Source organism: Leptopilina heterotoma, unplaced genomic scaffold (genome assembly GCF_015476425.1).
Source record: "Leptopilina heterotoma isolate Lh14 unplaced genomic scaffold, ASM1547642v1 Lhet_372, whole genome shotgun sequence".
Classification (NCBI taxonomy): Eukaryota; Metazoa; Arthropoda; class Insecta; order Hymenoptera; family Figitidae; genus Leptopilina; species Leptopilina heterotoma.
In genome coordinates this window covers 334124-357248 of record NW_025111050.1, presented here as the reverse complement: position 1 = coordinate 357248, position 23125 = coordinate 334124, and the positions used below count along the sequence as shown (strand labels likewise).

Sequence of the window (23125 nt, the reverse complement as noted above, 5' to 3'; positions counted from 1 at the left end):
AAGTGATGTAATGCTAAGAATATAACAGCTGGACCATTGTGCTCTCTGCATGCTTCTGCCCTCTTCTGGCGACTGGCAGTAATCCGCTTCTTGTTGTCTGTCATTACATTACTTTCCAATCATTTCCAATTTTACATTTTACAACCGCTTGACAACCGCGTTTCTGCATGAATTTAAACAATCTTTTGAATTCAGGTTATTAAGAAGATTCTTACCAATTGTATGTTGGCCTATTTTGTAAAAAGTGTCTGTGTTTAGAGAAAAAGTGGTTGAAAAATGTTTATTTACCTATTTCACGTCATTTAAATCAGTCAGTGCCGTATTTTGTCGGGCGACAATTGTAACCTTAAAATTTCACAGACCTTCCTTCACAGACCTTCGCTTTTATTTTGATATTTGAAAATAAAATTATAATACTTAATTAATTAAAATGGTTTAAATCTTTTTTGTCACTGATTAACTTAAAACACAATGTACCTAATTCATATAAAAAAAGTTGCGAAATTAAAGTAATAGATTTAAATATTAACTAATTACAGAAATTAATAATTAATAATTATAAATAATTATAAATAATATATTATTTTAATATGGTTAATATTTAAATAATAATTTTTTATTTACACGCTGGATTCTTCAGCTTCCACACTTTGAAAAGCATCGTTTGATGAAAAATGTTCTTCAATATTTTCTTCTTCATTCATTTCTTCATCACAATTTTCTCCATTTTCACTTTCGGTTAGTATTTTTTCTGGCAGGACGCTCTTATCATTGTCTTGATTTTGTGACATTTTTTATGGTCTTGAACTATCACTTATCACTTATTTCTTCTCACAGACAAATTTAAATATTATAAATAATAATAATTTAAACAGATAAATGATGTCAGATAGTTGTCAATAAAATATGTCTTTGTTCTTTGTAAGGAAAAATTTATATGCAAAGAAATGCTACGATTTTCAAATGTTTCAAATGTTTTGTACTATGGGAAACATGAAAATTTACAGGTTAGTTAATTTCTATAAACATAACTGCGCATGCACTCAAAAGAATTCGGATTGGTTCTATTAGAACAACCAATCAAATTAATTTTCGAAAATCTGAAACCTTGGACAGTTTTGTCGATTGACCAAGATTTTCTATTTCAGAAAATTAAGTTGATTGGTTGTTCTAATAGATCCAATCTTAATTCTTTTGAGTGCATGCGCAGTTGGGTTCTTAGAAATTAAACAACCTGGAATTTTTATATATTTTGATGTTTTCCCATCCCACATAAAACATTTGAAAATCGTAGCATTTCTTTGCGTATAATTTTCTCTATACAGACATATTTGTTATTTAATATATTTTAATATTAATACTAACTACCATCGTTGTAAAGAAATTGATTTCGAAATGGATGTAAATTACTTCAATTTTTTGCCGCCTGTTACTTTTTCTTCGAATGAGATGATTGAACAAATTAAGGATCAGGATTCGACTATGTAAGTAAATTTCAGTACAATAATTTTTTATCATATACAGGCACACAACTTAACATTTGCAAATTTTTGAAACATAAGTTGTTTTTATTACTTATTTTTTTATTTATTATTTTTATTTAAATTAAATTTTTGGTGTATTATACAGTCGGGTCCCCATACTGTTACATTTCCAGAAATTTCCCACTCCTCCTGACTCAGCTCTGTTATGTGCTCAAAGTATGCCTACTGCGCACCTTTCAGGAACGTAAATATATACACCTCAAGTTTGGCCTAGAAGTATATGCCCCCTTTTCTTTGGGCTTAAGAATACGGCCCTGAAAATTGGTGACGTAACATGACGTCACCTAACACTTCTGAATTTGGAGGTTATGCAAAAACATAACACTACTGAGGACATAACAGTTTGGAATCTAACAGTATGGGGACCTGACTGTATTGTTATTTATTTATTATATTAATTATTTAATATTATAATAATGTGTTCTTTTTCAGAAGTTTCATTGGATACATCAGTCAAATTAATGACATTGAATTTATAGGGAAAGAGAACGCCAAAAAAAAGTATTGAAATTCTTAGTTAATAACAACAACGGAAAAACTATTCAAGTGAAAGTATGGGGAGCTGTACGTGTCGAAAAAGTTTTACCATTTATTAAATCCAGTGAGGTTCGTATTTTTAATTATTAAAATATTAATAGTATTTAATTAATTTATTATTTAATTTAATTCAATTTTATTTAATGAATTAATTAATAATTTCATTTAAAAAATAATACTTGCCGTTTTTACATTCGCAAAAAAAATATTAATTTTCTTTTAAATAAAAAAGTAAATATAAAAAATGTTAAAATATATATTAGTACTCTTATAACTATAATTAATTAATTACATAATAATTTTAGAGTTGCATTTCTGTTATACTAAATAAATATAATTCAAGATCGAAAAACTATTTTGAAATTATACAAATATGTTCTGAAAAATAGATTGTTCATTTGGACGGAGTAGCGGCAAAACCAGTAAATCCGGCGTTTAATCAAGGAACAACATCATTTGAATTATGTATTCAATCAAATACGGAAATTCGTTGCTTGGGAAAACATGAAGTTAATAAAATAATTGACGAAAAAATTCCAGATCTATGGAAAATTGAAGACGTTGGAAAGTCGACGGGAAAAATTAGTAAATATATTTTACAAGAATAATAATATTTAGCGAACAAAGATTGTTCTCGATCTAAATCTCGCAATGGTCGTGAAAATAATAGGAATCGTTCATCTTCTAGTAATGAGAAATTAAATTGTTGGTATCATCATAAGTTTGGCGATAAAGCAACGAAATGCAAATCGCCTTGTTCTTATTCGAGTAAATCAGGAAACAACAATAAATCTTTAAACTAGATACGCCTCCTCGTTCGGAGACAATCGGTTTCGGCGTTATCTCCAAGCGTTTTCATGTTCGCGACCGTAGATCCGGATTGTTGTTTTTGATCGATACAGGTTCCAATGTTTCCTTACTTCCGGTCCAGCAAAATTCGAAACTTAAACCAACGGATATTTTTCTATTCGCCGCTAACAATTCGAAAATTTCAACCTACGGAGAAAAACATATGTCATTGGATTAAGGACTCAGGAGGGATATAAAATGGAATTTTCACGTCGCGGCAGTTCCTTATCCTATTATCGGAGCAGATTTATTAGCGAATCTCGGCCTCATCGTCGATCTTAATCATCGTCGACTAATAGACTCGATTACTAATTTACATACTAATGTCGAAGTTCGTAAAGTCTTATCGTGTAGCGTGAACACAGTCAATCACCAGATACCTTTTGCTAAAATATTGGCAAAATATCCCGAGATTACCGGTCTGGCACAGGGAATTACCAAATCAACTCCTATCGTTTACCATTATATTGTAACACATGGTCCTTCCTTGGCAGAACGACCTCGACGTCTTTCACCGGAAAAGTTGAAAGCAGCAAAGACTCAGTTCCAAATTTGGTTGCATACAGGAGTTTGTCGACGCTCCAGTAGTTCTTGGGCAGCACCACTTAATATGGTGCTTAAGAAATCTGGGCAATGGCGACCTTGTGACACTTATCGCCGTCTTAATTCTGTAACCGAACCGGATCGATATCCAGTGCCACACTTGCACGATTTTTCGGCTCGATTGTCGGGTAAAACGATCTTCAGCAAATTAGACCTCCACATGGCCTACAATCAGATTCCTGTAGCTCATGACGATATTCCAAAAACTGCTATCATTACCCCATTCGGGTTGTTCGAGTTCCCTATGATAACCTTTGGCATGCGAAATTCTGCTCAGACTTTTCAGCGTTACATTTTTCAAGCCCTGAGTGACTTAGAATATGTATACGTTTACATAGATGATATTCTTATTGCTTCCAATAACCCATTGGAACATAAGAAACATCTAGACGAAGTTTTTTGTCGATTTTAATTTGCGCAGACGATAAATGTCAGTTTGAGAGGGATGAGTTAGAGTTATTGGTTTTATACACCTGTCTTCAGCCTTACATACTTGTCTATACAAGTGTTTTTACATTTTCGTAAATTTCTCTTACAAATTTTCCCTGACAAACTTAAATACTAAATTTTGCGCCTTCAGAGCGACTTGAAAATTAGGAGTACTCGCATTTGCCTGGACCACCCGTCTGATGTGTTTTCCCGCTAGTGGAGAGGGAAACTATAGAAAACCTCTCCTGAGTAAGTACAACCGGTTTATCGACAGTCGAGTTCTAATGGTGTGTACCGGACAATAATCGACGGTACCTCGACGTCGAACCTCTCGCTCAAATTGTCTCACGTGCCGGAAAAATACCAAGCCAAATGGGCGCGAACCAAGGGTACTTACCCTTGGTCCTTAAACGACCGCCAAGCAAAGCATCTATCCGACTGAGCTAATATGTCGGTGATGAGTTAGAGTTCCTTGGTCACGTTATCGATCATTAAGGTTTTTGGTTAACTCCGGAGAAAATTCAGGCTACCGTATCTTATTTAAAACCCAAAACAGTGTCTGAAATGTGTAAGTTTCTAGGTTTTCCTAACTTTTATAGGCGTAGTATCCAGCATGCTGCTCGTACACTCGCTCCACTTAATTCATTTCTTTCTGGTTCTAAGAAGAACGATAAGACTCCAATAGATTGGACCCCTGAAGCTGAAATGCTTTTGAGCAGATTAAAAAGGAAATTGCTAGCTCGATTTTTCTTTATCATCCAAAACTCGACGCTGAAACCCGACTCGTTGCGGATGTTTCAAATTTTGGGATGGGTGCAGTACAGGAGCAAAAGATTGATGGATCCTGGAGGCTTTTGGCGTTCTTTTCGAGAAAGTTTTCACCTGCTCAGAAAAATTAGAGCACATATGATAGGGAACTTACCGCGATCTTTGAATCTATCAAATATTTCCGTCATTTCCTAGAGGGTCGAATGTTTCGAATCGTCACTGATCACAAACCATTCATTCTTGCGTTTAAACAAAAATCCGAAAAAGCGTCTCCTCGTCAGCAACGTCAGTTGTCGTACATTTCCGAATTTTCCACATCAATCGAACATCTTGCGGGTTCTGGAAATATTATTGCGGACGCATTGTCTAGGGTCGATTCGATAATTTTTGATTCGGAAATTAATCTCGCGGAACTTGCTCGTACTCAGGCATCTGATGAAAGTCTGAAGAGGGCGTTATCAAGATCAGATTGGTCCATCAGGTTAAGGAAATTCGTCTACGGTCCGTAAAATGTCGAACTTTATTGCGATATAGCCGGTGATAGTATACGCCTTTTTATTCCAGAGCCTCTTCAGGAGAAAGTCATTAAATCGTTTCATTCTCTTACACATCCGAGTGCTCGTGTATTAGATAGAACCATACGAAAGTGTTACATTTGTCCAGAAATGCACAAACAGATTAAACAGCATTGTAAAAATTGCGTCGAGTGCTAGAGAGCAAAAATCTCAAAACACAATATATTACTACCTGCTCAATTCGTCGCTCCGGATTCTCGTTTTGAGCATGTTCACATGGACATAGCTAATACCATCGCACATGCTTTTGTTGACACGTGGATTTCAAGATACGGTACACCCCAGCGATTATGTGTCATTCTACATCTAGTTGGACTCGAGTTCTTCCTACCGTCCTTTTGGGATTAAGAACCTCGGTCATGGATTGTGGGACGTCGTCCGCAGAGTATGTGTTCGGAAAGGTGTTACGTATACCGGGTGAATTTGTTCTGCCGGATAATCTCTCCGCTGAGCCTTGTTTGTTTCTTGATGAGTTCAGAAGTCATATGCGTGAAATCAAACCGGTCCCTGTCTCACACCATCACAAGCGTAAAATTTTTGTTTTTAACAACATGTCGACTTGCTCTCATGTTTTTGTGAGAATAATTAGAGCTCTAAAATAACCTTTATAATGTCCGTACGCAGGACCTTATAAAATTATAAATCGTACTTCGGATCGGGTCTACGAAATTGAAGATGAATCATATTGCGAAAGGCATTTCAAAGATCATACTAAAAGAAATGTAAATGGCAAATTCGTAGTAGCTCTCCCATTTAGATCAAATAAAAACCTAGGCGAATCGCGGAAAGTAGCTCTGAAACGATTACTATTATTTTAAAAGAGATTCGAATCAAATGATGCATTTAAAACTCAATATATAGCAGTTATAGATGAACATATAAATTTAGGTCATAGGTCATATGTAACGAAATCCGTGAGTACACTTTAAATACAGTAACTTTCGGTTCAGCTTCGTAATAATTTTTAGCTATAAGATGTTTACATCAACTTTGCGAAGATGAAGTTAGAAAATTCCATTTAGCTGCAAATGTATTAAAAAATGATATGTATGTCGATAATGGCTGTTTTCGGCACTGACCCAGGGTTAACCCCGAGTTAAATATTATCCAATCATCAAAAACATTCTGTTGGTCTAACCAATCACCATTGACCCGGAGTTAACTCGGGGCGAGTGCCGAAAACAGCCATTGTCAGTTAATTAGGTTGGTTGCTTGGTTGGTGTTGGTTATGTCAGTTAATGAAAACTATGATTTTCAACTGATTCAAATTTAGAAAGCAGTATTAGTATTATAAAACATTGAAATGTTGTATTTAAATAATTAAATTCTCTAAGAACTTTTGAATAATTATTCAATATAAAATTTAATTTTGGAAAGGTTATATGTTGTAATTTTTGAAATTGAAACTAAGAACCAGGGTTGGGCGCGTAAGATGTACCTTAGGTGCGTATTTTACTTCTAAAGTTTAAGGGTGCGATCCCATTTGAGCAGAATACGTTAATCGAAAGCAGAAAATTATAAAAGTGAAAAGAACAACAATATCTAGCTATCTCTTTTGCACTCATGATTCTCTGTTTTTGATCGACGTTTTCTGCTCACATGGGATCGCACCCTTATACATAATTCTAAAGTTTCGTACACAATGTATTTTTTGGGGACACTCGCCTTAAGTTAACTCTGGGCTATTGGTGTTTTGTTGGATCCAACAGAATGTTATTAATGGTCGGAACTAACTCGGGGATAACCCTAAATAAGTATAGTATTTATATATAATAAATAAGTATTTATATAAAGATCAATTATAATAATAAGTATTATAATTACAAAACAGTCGCTCAAATGGCTAATAGTGCTACATATGGGTAAGTGTTTTATAATAGTTAATATAAAAAATATAGTACATTAAAATATATATTTTTAATTAATAGTTTTACTATTAAAATTTAATTAAAATTATTGATAAAAAAATAAATTCTTTTAAACAATTTTATTAAAGTTTTTGTAAATAAATATAAATATTTAAATTTTTTTAAATAAGTTATTTAAGTTTTTATAAAAATAATGTAGTTTTTTAAATGTATTTTGAAAATAATTGACTTAAACAAATAATGTATTTCAATTTTTTAAATAATCTTGTCGGACAATAATTATGATTAAAATATTTGATTGATGAAGTTCATTAAAATTGTTAACTTGTTAAGTTCCTCAGAAGAATTTTATTATTTATAAAAAATAATTCCATTCTTGCGACGAATTTTACTTCTTATAAAATTAATAAAACTGTTTCAAAGGATTTATTAAAATTTTTAAAAATAATAATTGAATTCTTTCGTAAATTTTACAGAACTTTTACTGGTTATGTTCAAACCATAATGGGATTACGAAATTTGACAAACCCAACAACTCAGCACAGATATGAGTTCTTTACATTCATATTAAAAGATTTTAATGGAAAACGTTGTCAAGTAACAGCCTTCAATGGTAACATTCATATGCTGCAAACAAATGCGGAAATTAATAATGTAAGAATTTAATTTCAATTGAGGAGCAAGGGGCCAAAAGTTGAAAAGTTCATTTTTTAAAAAAAACTTTTACTTTGCATTTTCCGAGAATGATAATTAATTAATTAAATTTCCAAATAATCACTGTTACATTAAGAAAAATATTGTTAATAAAGAATTATATTAATTTAAAAATTTTTGTACTTAACCAACAAGATTTAAAATTTTAGTTTTTTAACTATGCCCTAAATTATGAAATTCATTATTTATAATTTACTTTAATTAATAATGAGACTTCTAAGTCTAAGAAAGTATTCTGATATAAAAAATGTGTATATATTTTTTCTATTTTGAAATTAACTTTGGTTATGTGTAAAATTGCATTTGTTTAAATTTCTCGAAATAGTAAAAATGCACTTATCCACTTTTGGCTGCTTAATTCTCGATTTGTTTGAAACAATATATTCATTTATTGTTATTAATAATAATAATTATTATTTACAATTTTTAAATAGATCCTGAAAATTGAAAATGCTCAAGAAAAGGAACTTCATAGGAGCAATCCGTACGGAGTTTACCTTCATTTGATAGTGAATCAAAATGCAACGGTGACGAGACTTGGGCGTTTAATTCTTTAATTTATTTCAAACCGGGAATTTTTTTTATATAATAATTAATTAATTTGGCGAATTTTAGAGAATTTACAAATGATTTTTAAAAAATTCTCGTCAAAATTTCAATTATCTATAGAAATATTAAAATTCTTCTTCAAAATTCAATTATTTTCGAAAATTTTAATAACATTTTTCGCAAAATTTTAATTATATTTAAAAAGTTTCCTCAATTAAATTAAATAATTTTTAATATTTATTATTTTAATAAAATTTTGCAATAGTATTTAATTATTTGAAAAAAATTTATAAAATTCTACGCAAGCGTTTAATTGTGTCTCCAAGGTCTAGAATTCGATCCTATATGCATGCGAATTTTTCATTCTTAGATTCAAGTGTTAATGGTAAAGTAATATTGTTCATAAGTCTTAAATATTTAAATTAACACAAAAATATAAATTAATAATTATAAATAGTATTTTATTTATACCAATAAATAAAATAATAAAAATTTTATAACAAATACCATATAAATTATACTTTATTCCAGATTTTGACCAGAAGACTGTCCAATCACTTTTAAGTTTGCAAAAAATCGATTGCTATAGAATGAAAAGAGGAAAATATGTTAATCTTCATTCCTGACTTCTTGTATTCTTTGTGTGATGGTTTGTTTCAGATTAAAATTATTGGATAATGGCTTCTTTCGGATAAAAATTATTGAATAGCTATTAATTCCTTTCATTATGCCGGTGAAAAATGAATATGTACATTTTGTTATTGAAATTTAAATTAATAAATTAAACAATATAATTTTTGAAAAAATTTCTTTTTGAAAAAATTATTTTTATAAAATCAAGAAACTTGTTTTTAAATTTGATTGGTCTTAAATGTTGAAAAAAACATGTAACAATTTTTAACATGTGGTTTTTTTAAATTTTAGAAAGAAAAATCCTTTGTAAAAGTTCTAATTTTACATGATCAATGTACAGAAATGTTAAATATTTCAGAGCTTAAGAAATTAATTTTTCATTTATTTCATTAAACAAAAATGAATCTTTTCGGAGTATCACCCTTATGTTTTTCTTCTTCTTCTTTATATAGTGGCTTCGACTAGTCAGGCCAATTCAAGAAATCACCCTCATGTTAAAAATTAAAAATAATAATAAATGAAAATTATAATATATAATAAAAAAAATAATTTTATGCATAATCGAAAAATCAATTTTTATTATTAATACAAAATTGCACTTACTACTTTGTACATAACTGTTTTTAACATTTTAAATAAAATTTTGTTGTCTTAAAAGTGAAATTACAAATTCAAAATTGAAGATTAAATAAATTCAAAATTTCCCGTACAATTAAAATTTGTACGGGATTTGCACGAATTTTCATTTGAAAATAGGTTCGATAATGACATACGAATTCTCAATGAAATGCAGGTGAAGTCACATTGAATAATAAAGGCTCGTGGTATTTTGAAAGCAATCAGTGTCCAAATTTTCTTTTTCCTCCTTAACCAAAGGTGATCTTTTGTATCATAATGCAATGTCTGTAAAGAGGAATTTTTCAATAATATATCTATTTACACTGAGTAACATATTTTTAATAACAAATATGGATATATCTCTGAAACCTTAAACTTTCATGTTAATTGTTAAAAAAAATTAATTGTGAAAACAATAACATGAGAGAAAAGAAAAAATAAAAAGAAATTGAAAAGTTCATAAAGTATTAATTAATTAAATTTAAATAAAAAAGACTTTAAAAATTGTATGGTAAACTTTAAAAATTATAATTTAATATTTTTATAATTTAGTTTAATTAAAGTATATTTTTTAAATAAACAACTTAAATTTTTAGTAATTCAAACAAACTAAATGAAAAGTAATGTTCATGATATCCTAGTCCATGTTTAGGTTGAAAATAATACAGATTTTGACAAGTGATAATATAATTAATATAACGATGATAAGAATAATAATATTTTATATAACAATATAATTATTATTATTATAAATTATTATAACCTCTTAGTTATTTACTTTTAACTGTTTTTGATCCTTATCCACATTTTTATTATTTCTCAGCCAGTAATCAACCAATCGGCAGGCAATTAACGATTCCTCTTTTTAAATACAGAATAATTGTAGTGGCTCGTTCGCAATCTGTAATAAAAATTATTATTTGAGTAAAAGAATATACATTCGTAGTTTATGTAATAAGAAAAACTATATTACTCACTTTATATATGTTGACGATTGTTTTTATTAGAATAAATTAGAATAATTCAAAGCATAAAATTTTTCTAAAACTTTGTTAACATTATACTAAAAATATTAATAAAATTAAATCAGTATTTTATGCTGTAAATCATCACAATTAACAAAATAATCGTCACTATTATCATCAACAAAATAAATCGATAATTGTAAATCGTTACAATTATCATCATCATAAAATAATTGTCATAATTATCATCATCATAATATAATCGTCATAATTATCATCATCATCGTAAAATAATCATCTTCATCATCATAAAATAATCATCATAATTATCATCATCATCTTCATCATCATAAAATAATCGTCATAATTATCATCACCTTTATCATCATCAACAAAATAATAATCAGAATTATCATCACCAATATCAACAAAATAGTAATTAAAATTGTCATTATTATCAACATCAAAACAATCGTTAACTAATTAAAAGAATAATTACTTTCTATTGAAGTACTTCTTCAAAAACAATATTTTTAATATATAGTTTCTGTGGAAACTCTAAATTTTGATAAACTGCAGAATCTACAGCATGAATTTTCAGATGCTTTTTAGATTTTACTCGAGAACAACCAACATAAACTTGACCATGACCAAATGCTGATATAGGTAAATATATTCCAACTTTATCAAAAGATTGGCGCGGTATCAACTCTACACATTTTAATTGTATACAGTGCAACTGAACACCGTTAATTCTATACAGTTCAACTCTATACATACGAATTTTGAAAAAGTTTAATTTTAACTCTACACAGTTTAATTAAATACGCGTTAGTTCTGCACAGTTCAACTCTATACAAATAAGTTTTTAAAAATTAATAACGTTTAACTGTATACGGTGCAATTGTATACAGATTAATTTGATAAATTTTTAGTTTTTAGACTTGTTTAACTCTATACAGTTTAATTAAATACACGTTAATTGTGCACAGTTCAACTCTATACAAATAAGTTTTTAAAAATTAATAATGTTTAACTCTATACAGTGCAATTGTATACAAATAATTTTGATAAATTTTAAGTATTTAGATTAATTTAACTGTATACAGTTCAACTCTATACAAACGAATTTTGAAAAAGTTTAATTTTAACTCTACACAGTTTAATTAAATACGCGTTAGTTCTGCACAGTTCAACTCTATACAAATAAGTTTTTAAAAATTAATAACGTTTAACTGTATACGGAGCAATTGTATACAGATTAATTTGATAAATTTTTAGTTTTTAGACTTGTTTAATTCTATACAGTTTAATTGAATACGCGTTAATTGTGCACTGTTCAACTCTATACAAATAAATTATTAATAATTAATAATGTTTAACTCTATACAGTGCAACTGTATATTTTTTTAGGTTCGTTAAATTCCATACAGTTCAACTCTACACAGGCATTGAAAAACAAATTAACATTTTAATTATATACAGTTTAATTAAATACGCGTTAATTGTGCACAGTTCAACTCTATACAAATAAGTTTTTCAAAATTAATAACGTTTAACTCTATACAGTGCAATTGTATGCAGATAAATTTAAGAATTTTTAATTTTTTAGATTTGTTTAATTCTATACAGTTTAATTGAATACGCGTTAATTGTGCACTGTTCAACTCTATACAAAAAAGTTTTTAAAAATTAATAACGTTTAACTCTATACAGTGCAATTGTATATTTTTTTAGGTTCGTTTAATTCCATAAAGTTCAACTCTACACAGGAATTGAAAAAAAATTAACTTTTTAATTCCATACAGTTCAATTAAATACACGTTAATTGTGCACAGTTCAACTCTATACAAATAAGTTTTTAAAAATTAATAACGTTTAACTGTATACGGTGCAATTGCATACAGATAAATTTAAGAATTTTTAATTTTTTAGATTTGTTTAATTCTATACAGTTCAACTCTATACATTACTGTCCATACAATAATTAAAAAATAAATGCATGTTTCTGATCTGCATTTATTTTTTAATTATTGTATGGACAGTAATGTATAGAGTTGAACTGTATAGAATTAAACAAATCTAAAAAATTAAAAATTCTTAAATTTATCTGTATGCAATTGCACCGTATACAGTTAAACGTTATTAATTTTTAAAAACTTATTTGTATAGAGTTGAACTGTGCACAATTAACGTGTATTTAATTGAACTGTATGGAATTAAAAAGTTAATTTTTTTTCAATTCCTGTGTAGAGTTGAACTGTATGGAATTAAACGAACCTAAAAAAATATACAATTGCACTGTATAGAGTTAAACGTTATTAATTTTTAAAAACTTTTTTGTATAGAGTTGAACAGTGCACAATTAACGCGTATTCAATTAAACTGTATAGAATTAAACAAATCTAAAAAATTAAAAATTCTTAAATTTATCTGCATACAATTGCACTGTATAGAGTTAAACGTTATTAATTTTGAAAAACTTATTTGTATAGAGTTGAACTGTGCACAATTAACGCGTATTTAATTAAACTGTATATAATTAAAATGTTAATTTGTTTTTCAATGCCTGTGTAGAGTTGAACTGTATGGAATTTAACGAACCTAAAAAAATATACAGTTGCACTGTATAGAGTTAAACATTATTAATTATTAATAATTTATTTGTATAGAGTTGAACAGTGCACAATTAACGCGTATTCAATTAAACTGTATAGAATTAAACAAGTCTAAAAACTAAAAATTTATCAAATTAATCTGTATACAATTGCTCCGTATACAGTTAAACGTTATTAATTTTTAAAAACTTATTTGTATAGAGTTGAACTGTGCAGAACTAACGCGTATTTAATTAAACTGTGTAGAGTTAAAATTAAACTTTTTCAAAATTCGTTTGTATAGAGTTGAACTGTATACAGTTAAATTAATCTAAATACTTAAAATTTATCAAAATTATTTGTATACAATTGCACTGTATAGAGTTAAACATTATTAATTTTTAAAAACTTATTTGTATAGAGTTGAACTGTGCACAATTAACGTGTATTTAATTAAACTGTATAGAGTTAAACAAGTCTAAAAACTAAAAATTTATCAAATTAATCTGTATACAATTGCACCGTATACAGTTAAACGTTATTAATTTTTAAAAACTTATTTGTATAGAGTTGAACTGTGCAGAACTAACGCGTATTTAATTAAACTGTGTAGAGTTAAAATTAAACTTTTTTAAAATTCGTATGTATAGAGTTGAACTGTATAGAATTAACGGTGTTCAGTTGCACTGTATACAATTAAAATGTGTAGAGTTGATACCGCGCCGGTCAAATAAGCAAGTCTAATTGGAAATTGTCTTCTTACCATTTTGAACGGAAATGTATCTTGCGAAGGAGACAAATCAATGCGAGGAATAAAAACTATTTCACCTTTAAATTTTCCACTAAGTATTTCGGCAGAAATCACGTTTTTCATTAAAGATTTTACAACTAATCTAGTTCCATTACATAATCCCTGAACTAAATTCATATTTCTCAAAAGCATAATTATGCATCCTATCTTCAACGATAATTTATGAGGAGGTAAACCATCTGGTGTTAAACTATTTAAAAATTCTATTGGGATAACATTGTTTATATCTTTTGGGTCCTCATCATCAATATGTGAATCATTACTATAATACACTATTTCTTTCCCTTCTAATTTTAATAAAATGCGTTCATTTAAATCTAATAATTCAGCATTAGTTAACGAAAGAATACAAGAAGAATATACAGTCTCATCATTTAGACTTATTGATGATCCATATATTTCATCAATTAAATTCCCACTCGAAATTAAATTCTGCGGAATTTCTAAAACATTATTTTCTTTTTCAAACATACTCTGCGGTTTACCATCACCGACATTTAATAACCAGTTCGAAAACTCTACTTGTGTCTTATCTAATCTAACATTCACATGTAAACATCTAGTTTCAAAATGATGCCATAATTTACTATTTTTCACACATACCTCAACAATATGAGTACGACTACCATGTGGAACGATTGGTAGAGTTTGTCGGAAATCTCCCGAAAGCAAAATAACCTTTCCTCCAAATGGTTTATTACATTTTGTAATATCTCTTAACATAGATTCCATTGCTTGTAAAGCATATTTTGGGGCCATTGTAATTTCATCCCAGATAATAATTTTTGCACTCCTTAAAAGTTCAGCATGTTTCGACATTCCACTTACATTACATGTTGAATCTTCATTGATTGGTATAGGAAATTTAAACATAGAATGTGACGTTCGTCCACCTTTTAGAAGATTAGCCGCTATACCAGTCCAAGCAACTGATAGAACTACCATTTCTTCACTTTCGACTTTAGTAATAATTGTATTGTGTAAGTAGCTTTTACCACTTCCTCCACGCCCATCAAGAAAAAAATATCTACTACCATATTCATCATTATGTATGGCCATCATAACATCATTAAAAACTTGCCGTTGTTCATCATTTAAACTTTTAATAAGAGCGTCAGATTCTTTTTTGAGCAATTGTAATGATAATTCATTATTTTCTTTATCTACATTAGAATTATAAATTTTAATCATTTTTTCATCAATATTTGGCAAACCAAATTGATGTAACATAAATCCATGAAAAATAAGTACTTCGTTAATTAAAACTAATGATTTTTAAATTGCTACTTCGACCGGTAAGTTAGTATCGAAAATCATGTGCTCTTTATATTTGTTCCATAAATCAACAGCATTTACAGGCAACCCAAACACACATATATATGCAAATAGACGACAAAGTTTTTTAGGAAATTTCATGCTAACAGCTTCAGTCAAACAATTATCCCATTCATTATCATCTATCATCAAATTTCCTGCACGCGCTGCTTCGGTAAAAGTGTTATACTTAATACCTTCGTATGTCCTTATATCTTCAAACGATGTTGCACCACGTACATAAAGAAGCAAAATTCTTAAATAATATCTTTCAATATCTTTTGGACTAACAAAATACATACGACAAATTAAAGGTTTATTGATTCGTTCCCTTATTTTCCAAGTTTTTGATGACTCAACGAAAAAATAATTATGTGGTATTTCTGCATATAAATACTTTCGAGCTTCAGGATTTTCTGCATTCAATTTAAACCATGCTGTCAATGTCGTATTTTTAAATTTATCAACTGCTTCTTCCTCTAATCCTTCTTTAAAACATATTGACTGTTGATTAGGCAAATGTACAGCAAGTCTATACGTTGCATGTGATTGTTCATGCATGTTAAATTCATATAATCTATGCATTGCCTCTAGTGGACATACATAACGTGTGTTTAAATAATGTATAATTTCATCATATTGCATTTCCTTATTATTATCATCTTTATAACCTACTATTGCACAATCATGTCCCTTATAACAATATTTGAATAAATATTTAACTCCACCTGTACTACCACATGCTACAAGATTAATATGACATTCAAATTTTTTGCTCAAATATGGGTTATATGGTACAATCATCGAATTATCTGCAACGCATTTAATAGACCCACCTTTGTTATAAAAAATAATTTGTTTACCATCATTTTTTCGTCTATATTCTGGATAATTTTTAGAATGATAATTTGTTTCTAAGCAAAACGGTTTCGGATAACGTTTTGTACAAACTTTCTTCTCAGGATCCATACAAGGTGAATTCATATTTTGATTTCCGCAAGGTCCATGAACTTGAAATTGCTTTACAATACTGTATAGTTCAGGATTTTTTGTTTCATCTGGAATTTCTGCACATATTATTTGATCTACTGTTTCTGCATCGCGAATTGGATTACGTAAAAATAAAATTAAATGTACATGCGGTAATCCACGCTTTTGAAACTCTATTACATAAACAAATGCAACAACTGTTCCAAATATTTCTTTGTCTTTTATTTCTTTTATTAATTCTTTTACTTTTAGTTGAAAAACTCTAGCCACAATATCGGGCCGATCAGATGCAATTTCACCAGTTAACAAACTTTCAGTAATTTCAGACCATTTGGGATTACATGTCATAGTAAGAAAAATACTTGGTTTTCCAAATTCTTGAACTAATCGCATAGCATCCATAAAAGATTGTTGATAAGAACGTGGTCCACCAATAAATGTTGAAGGTAAAATAATCATTTTTCCTGGTCGAACATTTTCATCTTTTGCTTTATTATTTATATAATCCATTAATCCGCAGTATAATTCCGCTCTGAGTTTTTTCTGCTGTAAACGAATATATTTTAAACGTTCGCCTTCAACTTTAGACCATACATCAACTATATATTGCTGAGTTAATTTTCCTAATGCTAAACAAGGATTAAAAGTTCCTCTATACGAAAGACGATACATATAAAATTGTAGGGGAGTTACATTACGATTACCTTGCGTATGCTTAATGTTTACAGTCCAACCGGGATCACCTGCGGGAAACATTATAGGATATGTCATAGGATCAACATTTGGACTAAGAGTGGAAATTGGTATACTTTTCGAATCTTTTGGGTGTATACATATATCACGTTCCATTGGAGGTTCACCATCTTCACTAACAAATACAACTGCTACTTCATTACAAGATGGAACATTAAATTTTTTTTGATTCAGTGATCTGTCGCGTTTAATCCACATTTCAATATTTCTTATTATTAAATCTTTTAAATACAATGGATAAGGACTTAACTCATCTAATTTTACTTTCCCCTTATGACAACAAGTACTAAATTTTTTATCGGCCGGTCTTTCACACATAAAATTTAACGAATTACAAAATTCACATTCAACATTCATTAAACCTAATAGTATATTAAGCAACAAAAGGAGAAAGGCAGCCATTTCTTTACGGTGATTTTTGTGACACTCGTTCCGGTCTCGGGGCGCCTACGGCGCCCTCGACCTCCACTCGTGTCACAAAAATCATCGTAAAGAAATTGTCTGCCTTTATTCTCGTGTTACTTACGATATTTTTTATTCCTAATGCACAAAAGCGGCGATTTCAGATAGCAGACGACAGGGAGTAAAAGTCATTCACTTGTTCGATTTGTATGAAAATGGCGGCCGATTTCTCCCTTGGGCAAGAAAAATGCATGTGAACAGCTAATTTTCTTGCCCTTGGGAGAACACGGCCGCCATTTTCATACGGTCGAAGAAATGAATGACTTTCCTCCCTGTCGGCTGCTATCAGAAAGCGCCGTTTTTGTGCATGTGGGATAAAAATAATTTTTTGAAATATTATTTTCATCAAAGTCTTCAAAAGGAATGATTGCAGCTCCTAATGTCTCCAACTTATCATATATTTTACTAGTACGTTTTCTTTGTTTATCTTCTTTTTGTCGTTTCCTTTTTTGTTCATTTGTTTCTTCAATTCTATCCTTTCTTTTTCTATCCCTATCTTTTATTTCGTCAAGTTTCTTTTTTTCACTATCTTCAGGTGAAGAAAGGTTAATCACTGGATTATTTTTTTGACTCTTTCTTCTCAACGGCATTATTTTTACGGTTACGTTTTCTTTGATTATCCTTTTCTTGTCGTTTCCTTTTTTGTTCACTTGTTTCTTCAATTCTTTCCTTTCGCTTACTCTCTCTATCTTTTATTAAACAAAGTTTCTTTTTTTCACTATCTTCTGGTGAAGAAAGGTTAATCACTGAATTATTTTCTTGACACTCTTTCTTCTCAACGTCATTATTTTTACGGTTACGTTGTCTTTGATTATCCTCTTCTTGTCGTTTCCTTTTTTGTTCACTTGTTTCTTCAATTCTTTCCTTTTGCTTTCTTTCTCTGTCTTTTATTAAATGAAGTTTTATTTTTTCTCTATCTTCAGGTGAAGAAAGGTTAATCACTGAATTATTTTCTTGGCACTCTTTCTTTTCAACATCATTATTTTTACGGCTACGTTTTCTTTGTTTATCCTCCTCTTGTCGTTTTCTTTTTTGTTCACATGTTTCTTCAATTCTTTCCTTTCGCTTTCTCTCTCTATCTTTTATTAAACAAAGTTTCTTTTTTTCACATTCTTCAGGTGAAGAAAGGTTAATCTCTGAATGCTCAAGAGATATAATTCTACTTACCTCGTTGACAGGGACCAACTTAGGGAAATTTATTTTTTTAACAAAGAGATTCTTAGATCGATCAATAGAAAGCTTTTTCCAATCATGCTCAACAAACGTGGATCGAAAATCGGAAGTTTCTTTAGACGGAAAACTACTCAAACGGTTATTTTTAAACATTAAATTCAAATGCTTTCTCATTTTGCCATGATCGTATTCAAGAACATTCGGCATCTTATTAAAAAATAAAGATGTTGTAAAAGCTATTGAAAATACACCACAATCAACACCATTTGGTTGTTCATCAACTGTCACAAAAACTACTGGTGGTTTAAAAGGATATAACCTAACTAAATATTCTATTTCGTCCGCAGTTAAAAACCCTCTATTAGTACTATCAAAAATATATTTTTTTTCCCATCATAATAAGTACAAATCCAATGACCTTTATCCAAACGACCACTGAAAAGTATTTGAATATACTTTTGATTTTTTCAATAGGATGAATCAATTCAAGTGTTTGTAAAAGTAATGTACTTTGCATACAAACAACTGAATTTGATTCCCTTTCTAACAATTCTAAAAATTTAAACATATGATTATCATTAAGCATTTCCCCCTCAGTATTTATAATTTTGTAATCATCAGTACTTAAATTCATATACCTTTTTTTACTCGACATGGTTAACTGGATGAAAAATTCGCTCGAAAATCTGGAAACACCTTTCTGGCTGGAAAAATATATTTATTTAATTATTCTTAACTTATATAAATAATAAATCATATGTAAATTCAGTAAAATTATTACATTTTTTATTTATACTTGTGAATTATAAATAAATTATTATCTTCCCAAATTATAAGTACAGCTTAATTTTTATATATTTTTTATAAATTAACTAAAGTTTGTAAAAAAAGCAATATTTGAAAATAGTATTTTTAAGCCAATTTTCCTTTAACCTATATAATCAACATCGTGTCAAAATGAACCAAACAATGAAAAATGTTAGTAAAATTGCGTGTAAATTAAGAACTATGCTGTCATGTGGTAAATTGTTTGGAGACATGCAGTTTTATATCTTTTATTGCAGGTTTAAAACTATAAAAAACGATAAATAATCAAATTTCAATTTGCTCTAACCGAACCTTTATACCATTATTATTGATAAAACATGTTTATAAAGAACTTAAATATTTAATTTAAGTCAAATAAATAAACAAATTATTTATTATTATTATTATTATTACAAACCAAATTATAGACAAAACTGTTTATTTCTTTCAGGCAAATACATATTTTTTCCCAAGTAGCACGCTGTATCACCTGAGTGTCAAGGCGATATCTGTCGGGGATATTCCTGTGATACTGGAAAAGTGTAAAAACGTCCGCTTCTTAAATATCCCTGTGATATTTTTGCGATATTGAGGGGATATGGCTGTGACATTGAGGAGATACTGCTGCGATATTGAGGCGGGATATTGAGGGGATATAGCTGCGATATTGAGGTGATATTTCACCGAATTTCCATTATAATTTGAAATTTGAACTTATAGAAAAAATTCTGTAAAATATCACCTCCATATTAATATCAGCCATATCCCCTCAATATCACAGGAATGTCACAGTGATATTAAAAAAAGCTGATATTATGATACTTCCTTAGTATCACATAAATATCCCCGATAGATATCGCCATGACACTCAGGTGATATAGTATAATACTACTTGGGTTTGAGCAAAATTAAAATTAGTTGAACCAAGCAAATATTTTTTTAATAATATTTAAATGTTTCGAGACCTAGAAAGAGACCTAGAAAGGTTCTTACTTAGTTTTGTAGCGCGTTCTGAAATGCATATAATTTTGAAAAATCCACAAATTGATTATTTCGAAGAAAATGAAGTATAAAAAATTACTTTAAATTACAAAAAGTTATGAAAACTCAGTCATAAATAAAAATAGGTGCCATCCATATATTACGTCACACTATTTTTGGCCCCTCCCCTCCTTCATATTACATAAATTAGCGCTATTTTTTCTGCAAGTTGAAATATGACGTGATGTATGGACCACCCCTTTAGAAAAGGGGGATTAAATCTTCACATATAAACAACTAATTTTAAAAAGATTAATTATGCTCTCTACATTAAAAAAAACTTGATTCAATTGAATGATTTAATTATTTATTATCCATTAAATGTTTATTTGAACTAAGTAAATTTTACTGTACATAAGTATTTTGATTTAAAGTATCAAATAAATATTTATTTAAACCAATCACGAATTACTTAAGTCAAATAAATGAAATAATTGGATCTAATAAATATTGCTTTAAGGGGACATTCCAGTTCAAAATGTTAAAAAAATCGATTTTCTTTGTTTTTATTTTCGGATTTCTTATAGTATGAAGAATACTTTCCTAAATTATTATTGCAAAATTCGAAGTAAAACAAAAGTTATACATCATTATTCTTCGCCATGTCAAAGATGTTTTTGTATGCGGATAAGCAATCGAATGATTTAAATGTTTTCTCATTTGCATTTTTTAAAAAAGAAAAACAAAAATGCATTTGGTGTTGCTGATCACAAATTAGATATCAAATTTTCAAAATTCAAAATAGCGGATCTAATATGGCGGAAAAGAAAATTTTTTTATTTTAATTTTTTTTTCGTTTAATTTTTTTTGTCTACCATATTGCATCAGCCATTTTAATTTTGAAAAAATGATGTCATATATTCGTAATCAGCGACCCCAAAAACCCCCCCGTAACGATTTTCAAGCAAATCCAATGATTTTGAAAAAAAGTGTCCGACATATTGTATTCGCCATATTGAATTTTAAAAATCTGATTCCATATTCGTAATTAGCGACCTCAAAAACCTCCGAGTAACAATTTTCAAGCAAATCCGATGAATTTTAAAAAAAAATTTCGAAACTTATGAACAAAAACTTTAAATGCGTTTTTCTGAAAATGTCTTTTTTTGATCTGGTAAGAGTGATATCTCGAGTTCTTCTGAAGCGATTTAAAAAAATCAAACGGCTTTTGATTCAGCTTCATCATGCCTATAAGTGGAACCTCAAAAACTGGAAAATTTCCAACTCCCCATTTTTTATAAGAGAAATTCTGAATAAAAACACCTTTTTTCGCATATTTTAGGGAAAAAGTACTCTAAAAAAAGGAGGGGAAGAAAATTCCACTTTTTTGAGGTTCCACACCTAAAGAATTATCTAACGAAGAGAATGGGCATTTTCGAAAATGGCGAATATCGCCGCCATTTTGAAATAAAAATAAAAAAAAATTTTTACAAATTCTTAAATAAATTATTTATTACATGTAAAAAATTTTTTTTAAATAAATGTCATAGTTATTTTAATAATATATACTAAAAAAGCCTTCTTTTTTCCTGTTTTGAACTGGAATGTCCCCTTAAATCAATTATGAAAATTACTTGATTTAATAATGCATGTTTTTTAATTTAAATAAATATTTATTTGCATTAATAAAATAATTTTTGAAATAACTAAATATCTATTGGTATCAAATATTTAATTATTCATCCAAATTAATTATTTTAATTAAAATTAATATCCTTTTATTGCGTCAAATAATAATTAATTAGTCTAAATACAAAAATTATTTGCACCAAAACAAAGTATTTTTTGATTGAAATAAAAGTCAATTTCTATTAAATAAATGAATCTATTTTATTATTATTAATAATAAATTATTATGGTTTCAATAAAATATTTATTTGATTCAAATATTTTTTGTTTGTTTTTATCAAATAATTGAGTGAAATAAATTAATTAACTAAAATAATTTATTATTTCTGTTAAACAAATTATTCATTTAATTATTTAATTAATCCAATTAAGATATATTTGATTCAAATAAAAAATGTAATTCAAATCATTCAAGTTATCTGAAGCAAATATAGAGTGATCACAAGTTTCATTTTATTAATTTCCCTGACAATTTACTGACACTGAAATTAATTTCCCTGACAAAATTCTTTTTATAGGAAAATATGAGAGTTTATGGAAAATGAGTAAAATTGATAAATTTTAGTAATTTCTAAAAATTAGATGCAATAATTATAACCCTTACTGAATTCAACAATTTTTTATAATTTTTAACTAAACTTGATCTGTAAATCATTTAAAAATATTTTTCTTCCTAAAGATCTTCTACAATCCAATTACTTAAATATAAAAATAATTCATTCTTTTTTAAAATAATTTTTGAATTTTTTTTTACAGTTTTTTAATTAGATACAATTGAAAAATTTCTAAAATATTGGAATTTGATAAAATCTTTTAAAAATAATTGAATATTAAAAAATATAAAATAATTAAATTTTTTAAGAATTTTAATTACAAATAGGACCATAATTTTTCCG

The 23125-nt window shown here is 28.6% G+C and overlaps 2 protein-coding genes across 3 annotated transcripts; one reads left to right on the top strand and one right to left on the bottom strand.

The window, feature by feature from the left end:
* Positions 1-1349: 1349 nt before the first annotated feature.
* LOC122505824 lies at positions 1350-8460 on the top strand. 2 transcript variants are annotated; one of them, XR_006301952.1, is made up of 5 exons: positions 1350-1484; positions 1977-2150; positions 2471-2666; positions 7650-7827; positions 8322-8460. XR_006301952.1 is itself a non-coding variant. In XM_043617670.1 (3 exons), exons 1-3 carry the CDS (start codon positions 7145-7147, stop codon positions 8442-8444), a joined length of 324 nt encoding a protein of 107 aa, XP_043473605.1. In that variant the 5' UTR covers positions 7097-7144; the 3' UTR covers positions 8445-8460. The 2 variants fall into 2 exon arrangements, 1 of the variants encoding a protein (XP_043473605.1); XM_043617670.1 differs by lacking the exons at positions 1350-1484; positions 1977-2150; positions 2471-2666 and adding an exon at positions 7097-7167.
* A 5456-nt stretch (positions 8461-13916) lies between these two features.
* On the bottom strand, positions 13917-17315 carry LOC122505828. Its single transcript, XM_043617675.1, has 4 exons — positions 16238-17315; positions 15772-16117; positions 15497-15660; positions 13917-15223 (listed from the first exon to the last, which is right to left on the bottom strand). Exons 1-4 carry the CDS (start codon positions 17313-17315, stop codon positions 13917-13919), a joined length of 2895 nt encoding a protein of 964 aa, XP_043473610.1.
* Positions 17316-23125: the final 5810 nt, after the last annotated feature.